The sequence below is a fragment of the Plecotus auritus genome, assembly GCF_963455305.1.
Source record: "Plecotus auritus genome assembly, chromosome: 8".
Taxonomy (NCBI): domain Eukaryota; kingdom Metazoa; phylum Chordata; class Mammalia; order Chiroptera; family Vespertilionidae; genus Plecotus; species Plecotus auritus.
This window is the reverse complement of record NC_137782.1, coordinates 95,897,486-95,918,083: the sequence shown is the minus strand read 5'-3', so window position 1 is coordinate 95,918,083 and position 20,598 is coordinate 95,897,486. Positions and strand designations below refer to the sequence as shown.

Genomic DNA, 20,598 nt, shown 5'->3' with positions numbered 1-20,598 from the left:
TTCATCAGTTTATTTTGTTCATTAGATTCCTTGTTCATTTATTTTAATGTTTAGATTCAATTGTTGATACATATTTATTGCCATTTCCTTTTTCTTTTTTTCTTCTTCTGCTTAAAGAATGCCCTTTAACATTTCTTATAATACTGGTTGGTGGTGATGAACTCCTTTAGCTTTTTCTTGTCTGAGAAGCTCTTTATCTGACATTCAATTCTAAATGATAGCTTTGCTGGGTAGAGTAATCTTGGTTGTAGGTCCTTGATTTTCTCATCACTTTGAATATTTCTTGCCACTCCCTTCTGACCTGCAAAGTTTCTGTTGAGAAATCAACTGACAGTCATATGGGTGCTCCCTTATAGGTAACCTGCTTTTCTCTTGCTGCTTTTAAGATTCTCCATTTGTCTTAACCTTTGTCATTTTAATAATGATGTGTCTTGGTGTGGACATCTTTTGGTTCTTCTGAGTTTCCTGAACTTATATGTCTATTTCTTTCAGCAGGTAAGGGAAGCTTTCTGTCATTATTTTTTCAAATAGGTTTTCAATTCTTGCTCTCTCTCTTCTCCTTCCAGCACCTCTGTGATGGGAATGTTGGTACGCTTGAAGTCCCCCACTGTCTTCATTTTCTCTTTTTATTCTTCTTTATTTTTGCTGTTCTGATTCAGTGTTTTTTGCTTCCTCATATTCCAAATCGCTGATATGATTCTTGGCATCCTCTACTCTACTGTTGATTCCCTGTAAATTATTCATTTCAGTTAGTGTATGCTTCATTTCTGACTGGTTCTTCTTTATATCATTGGTGTTTCTATAAGTTCCTTGCAGTTTTCACTAAGTTCCTTGATCATCCTTATAACCATTGTTTTGAACTCAGTATTGGTAGTTTGCTTGCTTTCATTTCATTTAGTTTTTTCTGCAGATTTCTTCTGTTCTTTCATTTGTGACGTTTCTTTGTCTCTGCATTTTGGCCATTTCACTGTGTTTGTTTCTATGTATTAGGTAGAGCTGCTATGTCTCCTGGAATTGGTAGAGTGGCCTTATGTAGTAGGTGTCCTGAAGGGCTCAGTGGCTCAGCCTCCCCAGTCACCTGAGCTGGGTACTCTAAGTGCACCCCTTTGTGGCCTGTTATAGTTGAGCCTTGCTTGCTGTTGGCATCACTGGGAAGGATTGACTCCCAGGTCAATCAGCTGTGTGGACAACCTGTGCAGGAGATGCCCCTGTGGAGCAGGACTTGCTTCAGTGGGGCTTTGGTACTCACCAAGTCTGCCCCTTGAGTGTGTCACTCCTAGATGTGGTAGGGTTGTAATCTGGCATGGTCTGAAGCTGATCACTAGGTCCCCTGGCTCTGAGGCCTCCTAGGAGTTGCAAAGTCAGCTACTTCCTGTGCCCTGCCTGGGGCCATCCAGCACAAGCTACAGAGTGATCTGCAGATGGCTGCTATTTGTGTTGGGCTTGGCAGTGCCCAGAAGAGGCCAAGCTGTGAACCAAGGCAGGCTTTTACTAGTGCTGGGCCTGGGGCCTTCTCTTGAGTGGCATGGGGCATTCTGAGCCCAGCTGCTGCTTGTTTGAGAGATTTTAGAAAAGTCTGAAGCCTGACCCAGGACAGGTTATTCATATGGAAAGACCACTGCAAACAGCTTGAGTGGGGCTTCAAATTGGGTGGGGCAGGGCCTCAGGGAGTTACCAGGATGGGGTGCACAGTGTGGGCCAGGTTGATGGAAACTCAGACATGGCGCCCACCAGTCAGCACTGTGGTGTGGGAGGTCTCAGCATAGGAACAGTGACCTCTGCCAGCACTTTTGTCTGGGAGAAAGTTTCCTCTTAGTTCTTTGCTCTTATGCCAGACAATTTAGTTCCTCCCCATATGTCCCTGGTTCCTTTCAAGCTGCTAGAGCTCAGAGAGTGAGGCTGAGTAAGTCTGTGTGCTGGCCCTTTAAGAGGAACAACTGGGACTCCAGTAGCCTCTGTGTCACTCAGCCACAATTCCCACCTGAAGTTATAGGAACTGCTCTTCCCGGCACTTGATCCCTGGGCTGAGGGGCCTGGTATGGAGCTGGGACTCCTTGCTCCTCATGTAAACCTTTGCAGACAAGTTATCTCTCCCAATTAAGAAAACACCATAGGTGGGTGTTGGACCAGCCTGTTCCACACCTCTGTCCTTCCTACCAGTCTCATTATGCATTAATTCTCTAGTTGTAGGATTTCCATTCAGCCAAATTACAGGTGGTTCTGAATGATTGTTGTTCTGTGCTTTAGTTGTAATTTTGATGTGGTTGTGGGAATATGGGAATACTGTATTTATGTACACTGCCATCTTGACCAGAAGTCTCTCAGCTGTCCCACTTCTGAAGGTTGGCATCTTCCTTGTCAGCCACGCCACATCTTCTAACCCCTGTGTGTTCATTTCCTATTACCGCTAGAGCAATGGACTACAAACTGTGTGGCTTACAACAAAAACTCAATCTTTCACAGAACCAAAATTGAGGTGTGGGAAGGGCTGGTTCCTGCTGGAGGCTTTGAGGGAGAATCTGTCTCCGGTTTGTGGTGGTTGCCAACAGTCCTTGGTATTCCCCGGTCTACAGATGCACCACTGCAGTCTCTGTGCTGAGCTTTACATGGCCTTTCCCCGTGTCTTTCTCTGTGTCCAAATCTCCCTCCATTCATGAGGATGCCAGTCACTGGGTTAGGACGCACACACAACAGTAACCCAGAATGACCTTGTCTTAATTTGTTTACATCTATGAAGACTCTATATCCAAGTAAGCTCACATTTACAGTACCAGGGGTCAGGACCTGAACCCATCTTTTTGGAAAATACAGTTCAACCCACAACAACCTAGAAGGCAGAGCCTACATTTTTCTGTGTGCATTTATTCATCCAACATGATTAACTGAGGACCTACTATGTACAGGGCCCTCTTCTTGATGCTGGGGTCATGGTAATGAATAAGACAGGGTCTCACCACTCTTAGGACTACATTCTAATGGAGATTGACCTTCACAAGGCACTCAAACACAGAAGTACACATTTCAGGGAATGCAGAGAATTGGAGAGAAAAACCATAGTAATGGGACAGAGAACCATGGGGGCAGAGGAGGAGGACAGGCACACCTCAGAGTTCCCACCTGTATCTTCCTTCCTGCAGGTTTGCAGTCAAATAAGAGGACCGACTAGCCAACTGTTGCAGAAATCCCTGTGAAAGGACACCTGTGAGCAGGTGGGTAAATGGGTTTGATGAAGCCAGGGAGGTGCAAGCACAGGGCCTGGAAATCTCCATGGGAAGAACCATGGGGATGTCTTTCGTGTCCCCACATTTTCCCTTTCTGATCTAAATGGTGCCTGCGACCCATCTGTGACATGCCAATCTTTTCCATCTGGACCTCAAGTTTCAGAAAACAACCCTTAAGACTTCACTAAAGATGTTAAAAGCAAACGACACCCAGAAAAGAAAAACCACGGTCACTAAGTGTTTGCTCTGCCCTTACACAGGTCTCTATAATTGTCACATTCTAGGTCCTCCATTCTCAGACACATCTACTGGAGGAAGCCTGTTAGAGATGCAGTCTCAGGCCCTGCCCCACCTACTGGCCCAGCGTCTGCATTTAACCAGCCCCCTGGGAGATGTGCATGCATTAAAGACAAGGACTCGCCATCCCAGGATCCCCCGTGACCTCTGTTTTCCTTCTCTTACCAGACTGCAGGTTCTGTAGATGGGACAGGGTTTGTGTGGAGTTGTCTTTGCATGTCTTTCAGAATTGGGGATACTTTCTGCCTGTTTATAAGTTAGAGATGCAGAACCTGCCAGTGAGTTAAGGGAATATATTTTCTTATGTATATAAATATGTTGAGGTCACTGAAGAAAAGCTACTTATATCGCTTCTCTCTGATGTTAACACCTTCCCACTCTGAAGGAGTTAACGTATAGCCAGGCAGACAGAGGACCAAGCCCGGTTTCTAGCAGAAGGCAAAACAGAAAAAAAGCCAGCTTGCTATGATTCTCCTAGAAAGTTAAGCAGCAACGTGATCCACCCCCATGTGCTTCAGGCATTTCCTTTTCCCATTGCCTTTCCTGGTTTAGAACCTGAATTTCAAGGTCACAGTGGACCGTGGCATTGGGGTGGTGAGAGCATAAAGAACACCTGAATTCACACTAAGAAACTGTCATCAAGTGTGCAGTTGCTCACTCATCAGTTATTAGGCAACCCAGGGTTCTGTCTGTGCCTCTCTCCACAGATTTCAACTGTGACTCCTCAGAGGATAAATTTGCTCATTTAATGCTGTGAAATCCTGATCTGTTGGGATACTGGTCAGTAGAAGGCAGGAGGGTAGCAGTTCACATAGACACAGAAATCGTTACAAAGCCAACGTCCAGACTAAAGATTACAACATTCACCTCTGGGTCCCGTGCACACTTCTAAAGCTCTCTGAGGTGTATAATAACACATCCAACTCCCAGAACCTGACACACAGCTCAGATAATGCTACCACATACATGATTCCAGCCAGAGATTTACAGAATCGAATTTTAGGTACCGTAAAGGATGGCGTCGTCTCTCGGTCAACAGGGCGGTGAACATAGATTTTTCCATTCTCATGATCTTCTATAGAAAACAAACCAATCTCCGGATATTTATTCACACCAGGTCCACTGATTAAATACATCAGTGCCATGTTATCTGACATATTATTGAACAGCTGGAAGGAGGAAAAATTAAGAAAAACAGAATGAGCATAAACCACTTTGCATGTCATTTACCAAGGCAGAGAGACTCAGAGGCATCAGTGAAGAGCCACACACAGCAAGTGTGCATGGGAAGGCTTGTCCTAAAGAAATAAGCGCATCAGCAAAGGTGCAGGAACAAGGAACAAGGTGACTGTTAATAGTGAGAAGTCACAAACAATATCAATGTGCAACCATATGGAAAGAATCATGTGACCTGGATGCCCATGCCCCTCCCCAGATATGGGTGATATGGGCGTGGCCCATGGTGAAGCAGAAGCTGTGTGCGTAACAGCATGCAGAGTGTGACCCATTCTGCTAACACAGATTTCCAGGGTGAAACTGTAAAGAAGTGTCTGAAAACATGCATACCTGTTCGTGGATTCTGGTTGTCCAACCAGGGAAAGACAAGTAATAGCCACACAGCTGACATTTAGAAGAGTGCAGAGTGAGCCCGCACACTGTATGCCTCACTTGTCCTGACCTACTTCATCTCAGAACAGCCCTTAACGGAGGCAAGTCATTTACCCTGTTGTGCCGTTGAGGAAGCAACGAGGGTTTCTAATAGAGGGAGCACATGGTACATCTGGAACATGCGCTCCGACCCCTGGGAGTTTACACTTTTAACCATTGGGCCTTGAAAACTCCCTGTAGGCCTTGAAAACTTCCTATAGGTTTATTATAGTAGGCATATGCTGTTTTTATAAACATTGTGAAAATGAGTTATTTTTAATTTTTTTCGAGGAATCAGGCAGAGGGGACTCAAGCACTCTGTGTAACTCAGAAGCCCATCATGGCCAGGAAGGTGGTGGAATACATGGCCCGGGCCATGTGTAAGAATTCTGGCATTCTGACAGCACCGTATGTCTTCTTTGGTGCCTCAAGTTGATCCTCAACTTCAGAGTGAGGGAGACAGTAGGGAGTGGTGGGGACTGTGGCATTCTGGATACCTCAAGCCCCATCTAATTGTTGCCATGTGAAAATGGGCTAATGGGCTCCATGTGGTCAGGTTTTACAGTTTTTAAAAAGCCTCTAGAAGACAGAACTTTTAATACAGTCTCCCTATTTTTTCTAATGTTTTTATTGTGCTAAAATAACAACATAAAACTTACTATCTTAATTGGTTTTCAGTGCACAGTTTAGTGATGTTAAGTGCATTCATGTCATTGTGCCACTGTCAGCACCATCATCTCCAGAACATTTTCATCTTGCAAAAGTGGCACTGTCCCAATTAAACACTCTCCCGAGGTGCCCTCCCACCACCCCTGGCACCCAACGTTCTACTTTCCTCTTTTATTTTAATCTCACTTTTACCCCCACCCCCCAGCTTCTGGTAACCACAATCTCCTTATTTTTAAATAATGAAATTTTAAAGAAGACTCCACATGGGTTAAATAAATCAGGTCTGCAGGCTGGAATTAACCAGCCTATTGACATATGTGACCCCAACTTTCTCGGCGACACTCCGTGGAGAAGTCACCACTCAGGCAGAGGCATGCATGGGGAGCACAGCCCAGGTCTCTCCGGGTGCCATGCCTGGCCTCACCGCCACTTGGCCACCACAGCTTCATCCGCCTGCCCGGGCCCTGCTTCATCCAGGCCGTCAGGGACTTTCCCGAGGAGGAGCAGCTGCCTTACCTCTCCAACGAATTTGGGAAAGGGTCCAGGATCTTCCTCTTCCAGCTCCAAGGTGGTGACAACCCATCTCCTCTTGCATCGCCGTAGAGGCCGATGGCTCTCCCCCTGGAGACGCAGTGACAGTGCTCAGGAGCAAGGCGGTGATGCGAGAGGGGCTGGCGGTCCCTCCACGCATCCTTTCTCATCCTCACAACAGCCTCTGATGCTTAGAAATGAGACGCACCTGTTCTCTTACCAACCTCGGGGACCTTCCTAAACTGCAAGGCACAGCCACCAGTGCCCCCAGGGTCCATGTGGTCATTTTAGGGGCCACAGAGACAGAGCCTGGGAGACCACTGCCTGTCGTGTGCCTAGCCCTGGCCTGTGGCAGACGTGCAAACAGAATGAGCGAGAACTGTGCTCCGCTCTGTCTGAAATCACTGAGGCAGAAGCCTCCATCCAGGGCTGATGGGTCTTGACCACCTCTCTCTCTACTGATCCCCCTGGTAACCCAGACAGAGAGAGCAAGACATAGGCACAGCATTAGGGTCAGAGACTTGTCAGGCAAGAGAATACAGGTAGAATTTAACACTGCGGTCTTGTTTATATTACCTATATATTTTACAGTTACTGCCTACTTATGACAAGTGAACCTAGTTTATTGCCAAGTTAATCTTTATGCAGAAAAATGTACTTTTTTAAAATTTTCACTCAAGGATATTTTTCCATTGCTTTTAGAGTGGAAGGGGAAGGGGAGAGAGAAACATTGATGTGGGAGAGACACATCGATTGGTGGCCTCCCAATGTGCCCCTACCAGGCCAGGGATCCAGCTTGCAATTGAGGTACATACATGCCCTTGACCAGGAATCAAACCTGGGCCAAAACACTCTAACCACTGTGCAAAATTGTCCAGGGCCAGAAAAATGTACTTAAAAAAAATAAATAAATAAAGACCTCATTAGAAAGTGAGTTGATCACAAGAACAAGAGGAAGAACATGATCCTGAGGTGGCCTGAGCATTGGGGTGAGTGCCTGTCTGCAGCCCTGTGTACCACACCCATGCTGGGAATATTCAGTCCCCTCTGTGTAAATTCCACAGAGAAGATGGCGTGGATCGCCTCTGATGATCTCTGATGTTCACCACTTGCTCATATTCTAATTAGACATCAAGGCCCCATCTGCGACCCTTTGGCAGTCCCTCTGATTCTGAAAACCCACACCGAGTTACAGACTAATTTCTACCAACCAAACAGCACTTTGGGTATGAGCAGCGCAAACCCTGCTGCCTCCTAGGCCAGGGGACCCTGGTGGGTCGGTGACGGCACTGACTTCCAGGCCCACCTGCGTTTGCTTAGCCAGGTCCTCGGTTTCTTGTCGGAGGCTGTTGATGAGGCTGACCTTAGAAATGAAAATGACATTGATTAGTAGGGAACATGCTTATCAGAATCAGATCAGGTAGAAAGGCAAATCATGAAGAATTGGGGGAGGGGGGGAGAACTGCTTTTAGTTGATAAATATAATTTCTTGTTCATGACATCTCAATTTATAATTACCACTTTCCTTATGTAATTACAGGAGAACTGACCAAAGACTTCTGCCCTCCTGTCACCAATGCTGGGGACATGTACAGCCATGAAATGAACAAAGGGAGTCACACTGTCTGCTAAGGCTGAGCACAGGTGCACTGACGTGTGCATGTGTGCAATACACCAAGTGTTAATGGGTGGTGGGATTCCCGGGGGCTTCTTTTCGTGTTTTTTTTTTTTTTTCTCTTTTTTCCCCTTATTTTTGGACTTTATCTTACAATCTATACTAATAAAAGTGTAATATGCTAATTAGACCAGACATCTTCTGGACAAAGCCACGGTGGCAGGGGCTGAGGCAGAGGTGGTTAGGGGAGATCAGGCCAGTAGGGGGGAGCAGTTAGGGGGCAATCAATTCAGCAGGGGGGAGCAGTTAGGGGGCAATCAGGCTGGCGGGAAGGGCAGTTAGGGGACTATCAGGCCAGCAAGGGGGGGGCAGTTAGGTGGCAATCAGGCCAGCAAGGAGGGAAGCAGTTAGGGGGCGATCAGGCTGGCAGGCAGAGGCAGTTAGGGGCAATCAGGCAGGCAAACAGGCAAGCAGTTAGGAGCCAGGGGTCCCAAATTGCAAGAGGGATGGATTTGAGAGAGTTCAGGCAGGGCTGAGGGACCCCCTCCCCCATGGATGAATTTCATGCACTGGGCCTCTAGTCCTATATTATAAAAGACTAATATGCAAATCAACTAAACAGCAGAATGACAGGTCACTATGATGTGCACTAACCATCAGGGGGCAGATGCTCAATGCAGGAACTTCCCCCTGGTGGTCAGTGTGCTTCCACAGAGGGAGCGCCACTCAGCCAGAAGCCGGGGTCATGGCTGGCCAGTGCAGCAGCAGTGGTGGGAGTCTCTCCCGCCTCCGTGACAGTGCTAAGGATATCCAACTGTTGGCTTAGGCCCACCCCCCAAGGGCTCTCAGACTGTGAGAGGGTCAGGCCAAGCTGGGGGACCCCCACCCCAAGTGCACAAATTTTGTTCACTGGGCCTCTAGTCTATAAAAATAAAAGTGTAATATGCTAATTAGACTGGGCGTCCTTCTGGATGACCTTCCAGATGAAGCTGGGGCTGCAAGGGAAACCCAGGTCCTGGGTGCCAGAGGGAAGCTGGTGCTGGCAGCCTCGGGGAAAGAAGGCCTGCTCTTGCACAAATTTCATGCATCAGGCCTCTAGTAATCAATAAAATAATAGAACTTGGTACTTTATGTTTACACTAGAGGCCCAGTGCATGAAAATTCATGCACTAGAGGGGGTTCCCTCTGCCCGGCCTACCCCCTCTCACAGTCCAGGAGCCCTCAGGGGCAGGACGCAACCAGACAATCATGGGAAGGCAACGCCCCATCACACCTCTGCTGCTGCCACTGCCGGCAGTGCAAGCCTCAGCCGGCCCTGGTTACCTGAGCCTCAGGCAACTCTGGGAGGCTAGGCAGCCACCATCCAAGGCTTGCCTGCGCTTGGGAAGCTGGGGGGCTGAGGGGACTGGGGGACTTCAGAGGCAGGCGCGCAGAGCTACTGGGCCTGCCTGGGGTCGGGCCTTGCTGTGTGCCTGCCACCACAGAAAGGCTGAGGGGACTGGGCGCCGCCATCTTGTGGCTGTGGATGCCACCATCTTTGAGGGCAGGGCAGTCAATTAGCATATTCCCTCCTTATTGGCTGTGGGTGCCTCTATCTTTGAGAGTGGGGGAATCAATTAGCATATTCCCTCCCTATTGGCTGTGGGTGCCGCCATCTTTTGTGACGGCGTGAGGGTCAGTTAGTATATTCCCTCTTTAATAGATAAGATAATGATTTACATTGAGGATTATGTATTATCCATCCCCTCAAGAAAGACACATGTATACAGTAAAACTATTGAAAATGAAAGACATCTCTGCTGTGTCTGTCAAAACCAACACTAAATGTATGTGTGCATGTATGTGTGAGTGTGTATGCATGTGGGGGTGTGCATGTGTGAGTGTGTGTGCAGGCATGTACACATGTGTGTGCATTGTGCATGTGCATGTATAATCATCTGTGTGCCTGTATGCGTGTGCCTGTGTGTATGTGTATGTCTGTGCATGTGTGTGCTGACACCTCTAGTTCCAGATCACCCATTTTCACTGCTGTATAGCAGTTCCCTAATGAACATGGGAGAGTTATTTATCTGTTCTCCTGGACATTTAGGTTATTTCCAATTGTTGTTATTACCAAAAAACAGCCATGGCGATAAACATCCACATCCTCTGGAGCAGCCATTTCCAAAGGATCACCCACCAGCTCTCTTCTCAGAGTCCTCAGGCCAACCACTCAGACGCTACTGGGTACTTGCGTACTGTACCGTGTGATGTTGGCACTGAGGACACCAGGGCGCATCTGTGGAAACTGCTGGAGCCGCAGCCCCAGGGAAGGCAAAGGCCCAGACTCTGCTAGCTGTCGTGAACTCTTCAACGCGTGCCGGGCAGGAAAGAGACAGACCGATAGAAAAGAATTCCAGTGTCATTGAAGAATAAAGCCATTGGTGCATTCACAGAATTATTGAAATCCCTAGAGAAACAATTGAGCTGGGAAATTATAACTTATTGCATTGCAGCTCTGGAGTGGACGTCTTATAAGCACCCTGTGGCAGATGAGAAGTTTGCACAAAGCAGGACTCTGCCCGTGAGCATGGGCTGTGTCGGGGGGAAGCAGGGTGATGGTTAGTGTGGCTGACGAGGCCTCTGTGTCTGTGGAAAGCAGCTTACTTGACAGAATGAGGGGCTGTGGCTGTTCAGGTGGGTGTCTGGTAGGCAGGGAGCAGACTGAGCCCATCACTAAAGAATAACAACAGGCAGTATCATGTTGCTAATAATAAAAAGTAAACTTTCAAGGAAAAAAATAGGATTTTGGAAAACATGTGTCTGCTACTATGAACTTGACAGCTTGCCCAATACTTAACAGTTTTTCTGATATATCCATTAAGACATTAATAAATGTGATTTTTAATTGATTTGAGGCAGAGAGAGGCAGGGAGAGAGAGAGAAACATCGCTTTGTTGTTCCACTTATTTATGCATTCACTGGTTGCATCTTGTATGTGCCCTGACCAGGGACTGAACCCACCACCTTGGCATATCAGGATGACACTCTAAGCAACTGAACTAACTACCTGGCCAGGGCAATGAGTGATTTTTTTCACCTTGTGGAATATAATATGTCCACCTTTGGAAGATCTGCCTGATTCAGTAGCCAAGAGTTTTTTAGCGATTGACACGTCATGTTCCAAAGCCCTGCCAGGGCAGTCATCCAGAGTTAAGAGGCCACTGGTGTCCCTGTCACAGTCAGTGCATTCAGATGCGTTCATGTCCACATCGCAAGCAAGGGTAAAGAAACCACTGCCACTGGCCCGTGTGGCTCAGTGGGTTGGGCATCATCCTGTGCACCTAGAGGTCATGGTTTGAATCACGGTCAGGACACGTGCCCGGGATTGGGTTGCAGGCTCGATCTCCAGGCAGGGATGTACAGGTGGCAACTGATTGATGTTTTTCTCTCATCAATGTTTCTCTCTCTCTCTCTCTCTCTCTCTCTCTCTCTCTCTCTCTCTCTCTGTTTCTCTCTCTCTCTTCTCTCTCCAAAGATCAATTAAAAAAAAAAAAAAACTAAAAAAGAAAACAAAAACCACAAAACTTGTCAAGTTCAAGGCTATTAAACATTCTTCCCTTTGTAGGTACATGTCTGAGTGAGCCAGGATTTCTTCACGTGCTCTCACCAAGCCACATTTCCCGAGGCCAAACACAAAATCAGGAGAGCCCCGTCATCTGCTCCTAAGCCGGACATTCAAGAGATTTGCAGAAATATGAAACAGTGCCACTCCTCAAACTAAATGGAATTTTAAAAAATGGGGTTATTTTTCATAAAATATGTGATTTATATTGACTTGAAATCGGTTTACCTTTTTTATTTTTTTAATAAACTGAGAAGTGTGTTTACAATTCTCTGGTGAGTACTGGTCGCACAGGCAGAAGCCCTCAGTTTTGTTCTCAGGAGCGTCCTGAGTGCAACGTAGACCTGACCGAGAGCCACAGCTGCGGCCCTCGCTTCCTGCCGGAGCCACAGGACCAGGCTGTGGGGCTTCTGGGGAAAATGGGGCTTCCAGGGAACATGGCAGCTCTATGCAGAGTGGGTCCCAGTTGCAAATTTGAGGATCAGAGAGGGCAGTGGAAAGCAATGGTGACCTAGTGCTGTTTCGGCAAGAGCACCCACAACTCACTGTGGCAAAAAGCGACCAAGAGAACTCTCCCAACACCACGCAGCTTGTGCCAAACAAGGCAACCCTTTCAAGTCTGTGAGTGCCAGAGAGGGTGAGTGCCAGAGAGGGGGTTTTCCCCGTTTTGTTTACGGTTACATCCCAGTTCTTCCAGAGCAAGTATCCAATAAGCAGTTGCAGCGTGGATACGGAATCAATGTCGCCAGCCATGCCCGGTGGCTAGGAAAACAGAGATGGAGACGTACAGGCTCAGCAGCTTAGCCAGCACTGGGCCGGCCCTTCTGTGCATTTCCTCATTCCCTCCCACAACCTCAGGTCGGGCAAATTCTGATAACATCTTCCTTTTCAAGGGGAAGAAGATAAGGCTGAACAGGGTTACATTCAAACCCTCCCTGATGCCTGGGCCCAGACCCCATATCAGCTCATAATGGGGCTGGCATTGGGAGTTTTACAGCTCCCTGGAAGAGTCCAATCTAGGCCAAGGTGAGGGCCAAGGTCAAGTAATTAACCCAGTTCTGCAGCCAGACGTGGATAAGCCAGGTAAGGATGGGGAGCAACCCAGTCCAGCCCCACAATCTTTGCGCCTGGTGACTGCGTGGCTGCCCACCCTCCGTTGGTTTTTTTAAGGGAGAACTCAGCAGCAGTAGCCTCATAACTCTTCCTCCCTCTAAGCAGTGGTTCTCAACCTTTCTAATGCTGTGACCCTTTAATACAGTTCCTCATGTTGTGGTGACCCCCAACCATAAAATTATTTTCATAACTGTAATTTTGCTACTGTTATGAATCATAATGTAAATATCTGTGTTTTCCGAAGGTCTTAGGCGACCCTGCTAGCGGTTCTCAACCTGTCGCGACCCACAGGTTGAGAACAGCTTCTGTAGAGCCTAAGACCATCGGAAAACAAGTCACCCCCGGCAGACCTGTGCAGTGCTAACCCACCCACTAGGTACAAACGGAACAACCGTGCTTGCTGAGTTCATTCCACCATTTGTATTCCACCATTTGTATTTATTTTCATTTGAGCAGTGGTAATGGGGGGGAGGGGAGATTTGACCTCCACTCCCCTTGGTTTGCTCAAATTGTCACACTCAAACAAGAGACAACAGGCCCAAAATGGAGTCACTTGTGCTCAGTCCTACATCACCAAACAAAGGCTCAATACCATAATACCTGTAATAATACTGACTTACAACCCTCTCCCAGGAGTGGACCCTACATGCTGGTCAGCACCCTGAGTCCAGCTGCCTGACAGACCCCTGGCCCCTAGAGGAAGGTGCCTTGCCTCAGTCAGCCCTTTGCCAGCATAAGTCCCCTGCTGCTCCTCTGCCTGTAACAGTCCTTCCTTCCGCTCAGCTCCCTGGAGCTCCTGTCTGCAAGATGGGTGCTGCCTGTCCAGCAATTGCTCCATAAAGTCAGTAAGATCTTTAAAATGTGCCCATTTGATTTTTGTTCTTTAACAGCCTACACAGTTGAGATTGTCTCCGTCTCCAGTAAAGCGTGAACAGAAGCATCGTTGGAAATGTTTGTGTTGATATAAATGTAAATGAAGTGGTATGTACAGTATAACCCAGTTTTGAATGGAGTCCCCTTAGCCTGGCCCACCATCCTTCAAACAGATCGTGACCTGAGCCTGGCTAGATCTCTGCAGCCCGCTCCTGCCCGCCTCACCAACTCACACCCAGGCTGGTCATTGACCCAGCACGGAGATCGCAGGTGCCTGCGGGCCCCAGCCAGCTCACCTGTAGCAGCAGCAGCGACAGCAGCAGCTTGAGGAGCAGCAGGGAAGCGGGGGCCCTGGAGCTCATGGCAGCAGGAGATGCCGAGACGCCTGATCCTGAGCCTGCTGGTGGTAGCAAGTCCTCCTGAGCTGTGGTCTCACCCAGCCAGGTCCGGTCCTCCCAGCAGGGCCTTCTCCCCAGTCACTGGGTCACTTGGTCCCAGACACTCTCTCATCTCAGTCATCTCAGCCCTGCCCTCCCGTCCCTGGCCACTCTTGTTGTATCAGGGTGGGGCTGGCTAAGCCTTGACCTCATAAGCAATGAGCAGACTTCCTAGGAAGGGTGTGGAGGAGAATGGAATTGCCATAGTCACAGGCCACTGGCCAACACCCACGGGCCCTGCCCTGGGATTAGGACTCCCTCAGAGAAACTGAAACCAGCGTCTCTGGGAATGCGGGGCTTTGTTTCTTTGTTAGTGTTAAGTTTCCAAGTACAATGCCCCACAATTGACCTCTTTCCTGTATCAGGATTATTTTAAAGACTAATTCCTATAGCCCCTCTCCTTTGTAACAAAAGAACTAGAAAAGAACTTCAAGAAAGAATAACTTTATTTAGAGGAGAAGAAAAAACAGAAAGGACAAGAGAAGGAGGAGGGGAGGGAGAGAGAGAGAGAGAGAGAGAGAGAGAGAGAGAGAGAGAGAGAGAGAGAGATAAAGTATTTTTCTTTCCTGAAGCACTAATCAGCTTCATCCTAACCATGTCTCAGGGCTCTGGGGTTTACATGCATTTTCTACCAAAATCTTTTTTAAGCTTAGAGGGATCTGCCTTTCAGAGTTTGGGATTAAAGAGTGAGGGAGGAGAGATGGGAAAGAGACTCCCTGTGGGAGGGCCTCTGTACCAATCAGAGCTCTTGTGTCTTGCATTGGAATTCTGGAAAACAGGAGAGTTGGGGATTCTACTGCATTGCTATTTAAGTTTGCAGTGACCAAGCTTGAACAAAATCTGAGATCCATTCCCCCTGATTATCTTAGCATATTATCCTGTTATCACATTGTCTCATTTAAAATAGCAAACAGTTCTTTAGCAGGTGAAGCAGGAGGTAAATTCTCCTACTATACATCCTTACCTCTGTGAGGTGCTGCCAAACACTGCAATTTGAATAGGTTATTATCTTAGTCCAAATTAATAGCTTATTATGTTTTTTAATTTCTTTATTGATTAAGGTATTACATACGTGTCCTTATTTCCTACCCCCCATTTCCCTTCTACACCCCCCCCAACTCATGCCCTCACCCCCCTGTTGTCTGTGTCCATTGGTTAGGCCAGTGGTCGTCGCAAACCGTGGCTCGCAAGCCACATGCGGCTCTTCGGCCCCTTGAGTGTGGCTCTTCCACAAAATACCATGTGTGGGCGCGCACATACAGTGCGATTGAAGGAGTACCCTAATTAAGTTAATAACAATTACCTACCTATATAGTTTAAGTTTAAAAAATTTGGCTCTCAAAAGAAATTTCAATCACTGTACTGTTGACATTTGGCTCTGTTGACTAATGAGTTTGCCGACCACTGGGTTAGGCTTATATGCATGCATACAAGTCCTTTGGTTGATCTCTCCGCCTTACCATCCTCCCCTACCTTCCCTCTAAGGTTTGACGGTCTGATCTATGCTTCTCTGTCTCTGGATCTGTTTTTCTTCATCAGTTTATGTTGTTCATTATATTCCATAAATGAGTGAGATCGTGTGATATTTATCTCTCCTGACTGGCTTATTTCACTTAGCATAATGCTCTCCAGTTCCATCCATGCTGTTGCAAATGGTAAAAACTCCTTCTTTTTTATAGCAGCGTAGTATTCCATTGTGTAGAGGTACCACAGTTTTTTAATCCACTCATCTGTTGATGAGCACTTAGGCTGTTTCCAAATCTTAGCTATGGTGAATTGCACTGCTATGAACATAGGGGTGCATATATCCTTTCTAATTGGTGTTTCTAGTTTCTTGGGATATATTCCTAGAAGTGAGATCACTGGGTCAAATGGGAGTTCCATTTTTAGTTTTTTGAGGAAACTCCATACTGTTCTCCATAGTGGCTGCACCAGTCTGCATTCCTACCAGCAGTGCACGAGGGTTCCTTTTTCTCCGCATCCTCGCCAGCACTTGTCGTTTGTTGATTTGTTGATGATAGTCATTCTGACAGGTGTGAGATGGTACCGCATTCTTGTTTTGATTTGCATCTCTCAGATAATTAGTGACTTTGAGCATATTTTCATATGTCTCTTGGCCTTCCTTCTGTCTTCTTTCGAAAAGATTCTATTTAGGTCCGTTGCCCATTTTTTAATTGGGTTGTTTATCTTCCTTTTGTTAAGTTGTATGAGTTCCCTGTAAATGTTGGAGATTAAACCCTTATCGGTGATAACATTGGCAAATATGTTCTCCCATGCAGTGGGCTTTCTTGTTGTTTTGTTGATGGTTTCTTTTGCTGTGAAAAAGCTTTTTATTTTATGTAGTCCTATTTGTTTATTTTCTCTTTAGTTTCCATTGCCCTAGGAGCAGTATCAGTGAAGAAATTGCTTCAGCATGTGTCTGAGATTTTGCTGCCTGTGAATTCCTCTAGTATTTTTATGGTTTCCCATCTTATGTTTAAGTCCTGTATCCATTTTGAGTTTATTTTTGTGTATGGTGTAAGTTGGTGGTCTAGTTTCATTTTTTTGCATGTATCTGTCCAATTTTCCCAACACCATTTATTGAAGAGACTGTCTTGACTCCATTGTATGTTCATGCCTCCTTTGTCGAATATTAATTGAATAATGAACTTACAGAAAGAGAGACTAAAAAAGCAATCCCATTTACCATCGCACCAAAAAAAATTAAGATACCTAGGAATAAACTTAACTAAGGCAGTAAAAGGCCTATATGCGGAAAACTACAGGACACTGAAAAAAGAGATAGAGGAAGATGTAAACAGATGGAAGAACATACCGTGTTCATGGATTGGTAGAATAAACATCATCAAAATGTCCATACTACCCAAAGCAATCTATAGATTCAATGCACTCCCCATTAAAATACCAATGGCATATTTCACAGACCTAGAATGAACTTTCAAAAAATTCATCTGGAATAAAAAAAGACCCTGAATAGCTGCAACAATCCTGAGAAAGAAGAACAAAGTTGGAGGGATCACAATACCAGATATCAAGCTGTATTACAAAGCCACTGTTCTAAAAACTGCCTTGTACTGGCACAAGAACAGACATATAGATCAATGGAATAGATTAGAGAACCCAGAAATTGACCCAAGCCACTATGCTCAATTAATAGCTTATTACTGAAAAGAGTAACCAATGCTATTTTAAGGCCTGTGAATATTCCCTATGCATAAAGAGAAACAGATGAATAATTACTGAATTTATGACCTTCTGCTTATTTTTAAAGTGGATATTTTTATTCCATGGTAGTTTATTAGAAAATTTGTTTGAGAATCACCGATTCAGAATGTATAAATCAGGCAAGCTAAGCCATGTTGAATGTGTGTGTGTGTTGGGGGGGGGGAATATGGACACGGATTGGAACGATGATGAGGATGATAATATTGAGCAAGAGAGACTGTGTGTTAACTCCAGAGATGGGGGCACCTGGGAATGCTAGGGAAGGATTCCACTTTACATTTGCCAGAAGTGGAAGGAAATTGGTATATTAAAAAACAACCAAGCCCGGCCAGTGTGGCTCAGTGGTTGAGCATCGACCTATGAACCAGGAGGTCAGGGTTCAGTTCCCAGTCAGGGCACATGCCCAGGTTGCAGGTTCAATGCCCAGTGTGGGGCATGCAGGAGGCAGCCAATCAATGATTCTCTCATATCATTGATGCTACTATCTCTCTTTCTCTCTCCCTTCCTCTCTGAAATCAATAAAAATTTTAAAAATAATAATTTTAAAAAACCATCAAATCGCCCTGGCCTGTTTTTCTCAGTGGTTAGTGCATTGGCCCACAGACTGAAGGGTCCTGGGTTTGATTTTGGTCAAGGGCAATTATCTTGGTTGCAGGCTCAATCCCCAGCCCAGGTTGGGCATGTGCGGGAGGCAGCCAGTCAATGTGTCCCTCTCACATTGATGTTTCTCTCTCTCTACCTCTCCCTCTCTCTTCCATTCTCTCTAAAGATCAATGGGAAAAGATCCTCGGGTGAGGATTAACAACAAAAATAACAAACAAAAAGCCCCACCAAATTTTCAACATCCTCAAACAGCTAAAAATAACTGAGCAAGAAGCAGTTTCCCATAAGCATCCCTTCTCAGTTAGGCTGTGACCCCCTCCGCTGGTGACTCTGGGCTTTCCCCGCCCCACGTCTCAGGTGAGAGTGAACTGAAGGAGGTCAAGGTTGCCTTTCTGTCCTGAGCACCTGCGATTCCAACGAAGCTGCCTCCAGTTCGGTCCGCAGAGGTGCAGTAGTGCACTGCGGCCACCAGGTGGCGGCGCCCGGCTCGGTGAGCTGATGTGGAGACTGGCTGCTGGTAGACAGACGTCCAGACTCCCATTCCCAGCTTGGGTGGCGAGGGGTGCCCTGCTGACAGCAAGTTCTCCGTGTTTTTTTATGATGGCAAACGTGTCGGGCTGAGAAAGGGTGAGTTTTGTCCTGATTTATCCATGTTGACCAAGGTTCTCCCAAACAGCAGGGACTCGCTGACTTTATTTTTCAGAGCTGTTAGTCAACACAATGGGAACAGGTTCACTTACCATCTTTTCAGGGGGAAATATGTTTCCTGGAAGGTAGGGGCCTTAGAATGAAGAAGCATTAAAGTCACGACATCCTAAAAAGAAACACACCAGACTCCTCAGGACTCCCCAAAATATGGCAGCAGGATCCTGTACCCCAAAGCTGCATGGAGCCCGGAGCCCAGTCTCACTTCTCCCACCGCCACCTGGGGCAGGGCCTGGAGGGCAGGGGGCGCTGCCTCCTGGCAGCAAGGGCTGGTCCCCCCCACCCCCAGCACTGGGGACACATGGCAGCTTCCTTTCCACAGGGGAGAGCCCTGCGACTGGACGGGAACCTTAAGGGAAGCCCTGGTAAGAACAGGGCACAGCGAGGCTGCGGACCTGCCGCCTGGCTGCCTGGGCCCCGCCCAGCTGAAGGCGGGGTGTGTGTGTGGGGGGGGGGTTGCGGGGGGAAGAGCAGCGGGACCCCAGGCAGGATAACAGGGAAGAGGCAGGCACGACCTCCTGGCCTGGCGAGGAGACACCGTTCTCATGGGTCTCAACTACACGTCAAAGAACATCGCAGAAGAAAATCGTGGCTTGCGCCTTCTTCTGCCTGGGAGGGCGCAGGGTGCTGCGGAGGGCGCTGGGGGGCGGGGCGGAGGCAGAGGGCAGAGGGCGCAGGGTGCTGCGGGGGGCGGAGGTCACAGGGCGCTGCGGGGGGGGGGCGCTTGCGGGGGCTCTGGGGCGCTGCGGGGGGGTGGCAGAGGGCACAGGTGCTAGGGGGGGCGGGACTGAGGGGGGGCCTGCGCGGGCGAGAAGTCCAGGTCCAAATCTGTGCTCCTGTGTCCCACGTGATTGCCACAGTGGCCTCCTCAGAGTGGCCTGTTACAAGGGCAGGGACTTTCCTCTCTTTTCTTTCTTCTTTCTTCCTTCCTTCCTTCCTTTCTTTCCTTCTCCACTCTCCTCCTCTCCCCTACCCTACCCTCCCATCCCTTCCCCTCCCTTCCTTTTCCCCTTCCTTTCTTTCCTTCCTTTCTTCCTTCTCTTCCCTTCCCCTTCCTTTCCTTCCCTTCCAACCTTCTCCTCCCCACTCCCTTCCCTCCCCTTCCATTCTTCTCCCCTATCTTCCCTTCCTTCCTTCCTTCCTTCCTTCCTTCCTTCCTTCCTTCCTTCCTTCCTCCCGGCCCCTCAAGGAAGGGAGGGAGCAGGGGTGTCCTGGTGGCACAGCCACGCCCTCCCTGTAGGGGTGCAGGGCACAGCAGGGGCAGCTGAGCCCTCTCACCCTGACCTAGGACCAGGGACAGCGGCCCTGGGAGGAAGCGGGAAGGGATTTAAATTGGGCTGACAGGATAGTTTAACGGGGATGATTTCCCTGGCAGAAGGAAAGGCCTGGGAACCGCCAATGGGGCAGAGGGTGGGAGTGCCTGGTGGAAACCCAAGTTAGGAAAATTAAATGGCTCATGGTCAGACCTCCCCTGGGTGGAGACCTCTCATGTATGTCTACTGAAAACTCATCTCCCAAATACAGTAGGTCCTTGGGTTACCTTGGAGATCCGTTCCTACAGCATGATATAACGCGATTTTCACTGTAAGTCAGAACCCACCTACATAAGCACCTACATCACTCACATGGAGCACATACACAGCAGTAATGAAGTGAAACAGTAAAAAATTTTAAAAGAAAGATAACAATGCCTGACCTTTACTTGTGGTAAATAAATTAAAAAAAAAAACCATAAAGCACATATGTACAAATGTCAAAATGACAGAATTTTTTTTATAAATACTGTAAATGGGAGATGGCGACATAACCATGAAACGACGTACGTCGAGTCCGACATAACCCAAGGACTGTCTGTAACCCTGAAGTCAGGTCCCCAGTCTTCATAGCCACAAGAGTGAGGGGTCATTGTGAGAAAGGAGCAAACGAAGAGAAACCGGGGGGGGGGGGCTGTGCCAGCCGGAGGAGGGAGGTGAGGCCACAAGAGTCCCTGCCACTCCAGGGGAGGCCCTGAGGGACCAGAGGCAGGTGGGTGGACAGACGGACAGTCAGGCCGAGATA

The 20,598-nt window shown here is 47.6% G+C and overlaps 1 protein-coding gene across 1 annotated transcript in view; it reads right to left on the bottom strand.

The window, feature by feature from the left end:
* Positions 1-13,932, bottom strand: part of CDH26 (cadherin 26) — a gene marked incomplete at its 5' end in the record, with an annotated part of 44,302 nt that extends 30,370 nt beyond the window's left edge. Inside the window, 4 exons of the mRNA XM_080684863.1 lie at positions 4,526-4,687; positions 6,351-6,455; positions 7,672-7,728; positions 13,867-13,932. Of these exons, the coding sequence (XP_080540989.1) occupies positions 4,526-4,687; positions 6,351-6,455; positions 7,672-7,728; positions 13,867-13,932 (390 nt within the window). The remainder of the gene's footprint in view (positions 1-4,525; positions 4,688-6,350; positions 6,456-7,671; positions 7,729-13,866) is intronic.
* Positions 13,933-20,598: the final 6,666 nt, after the last annotated feature.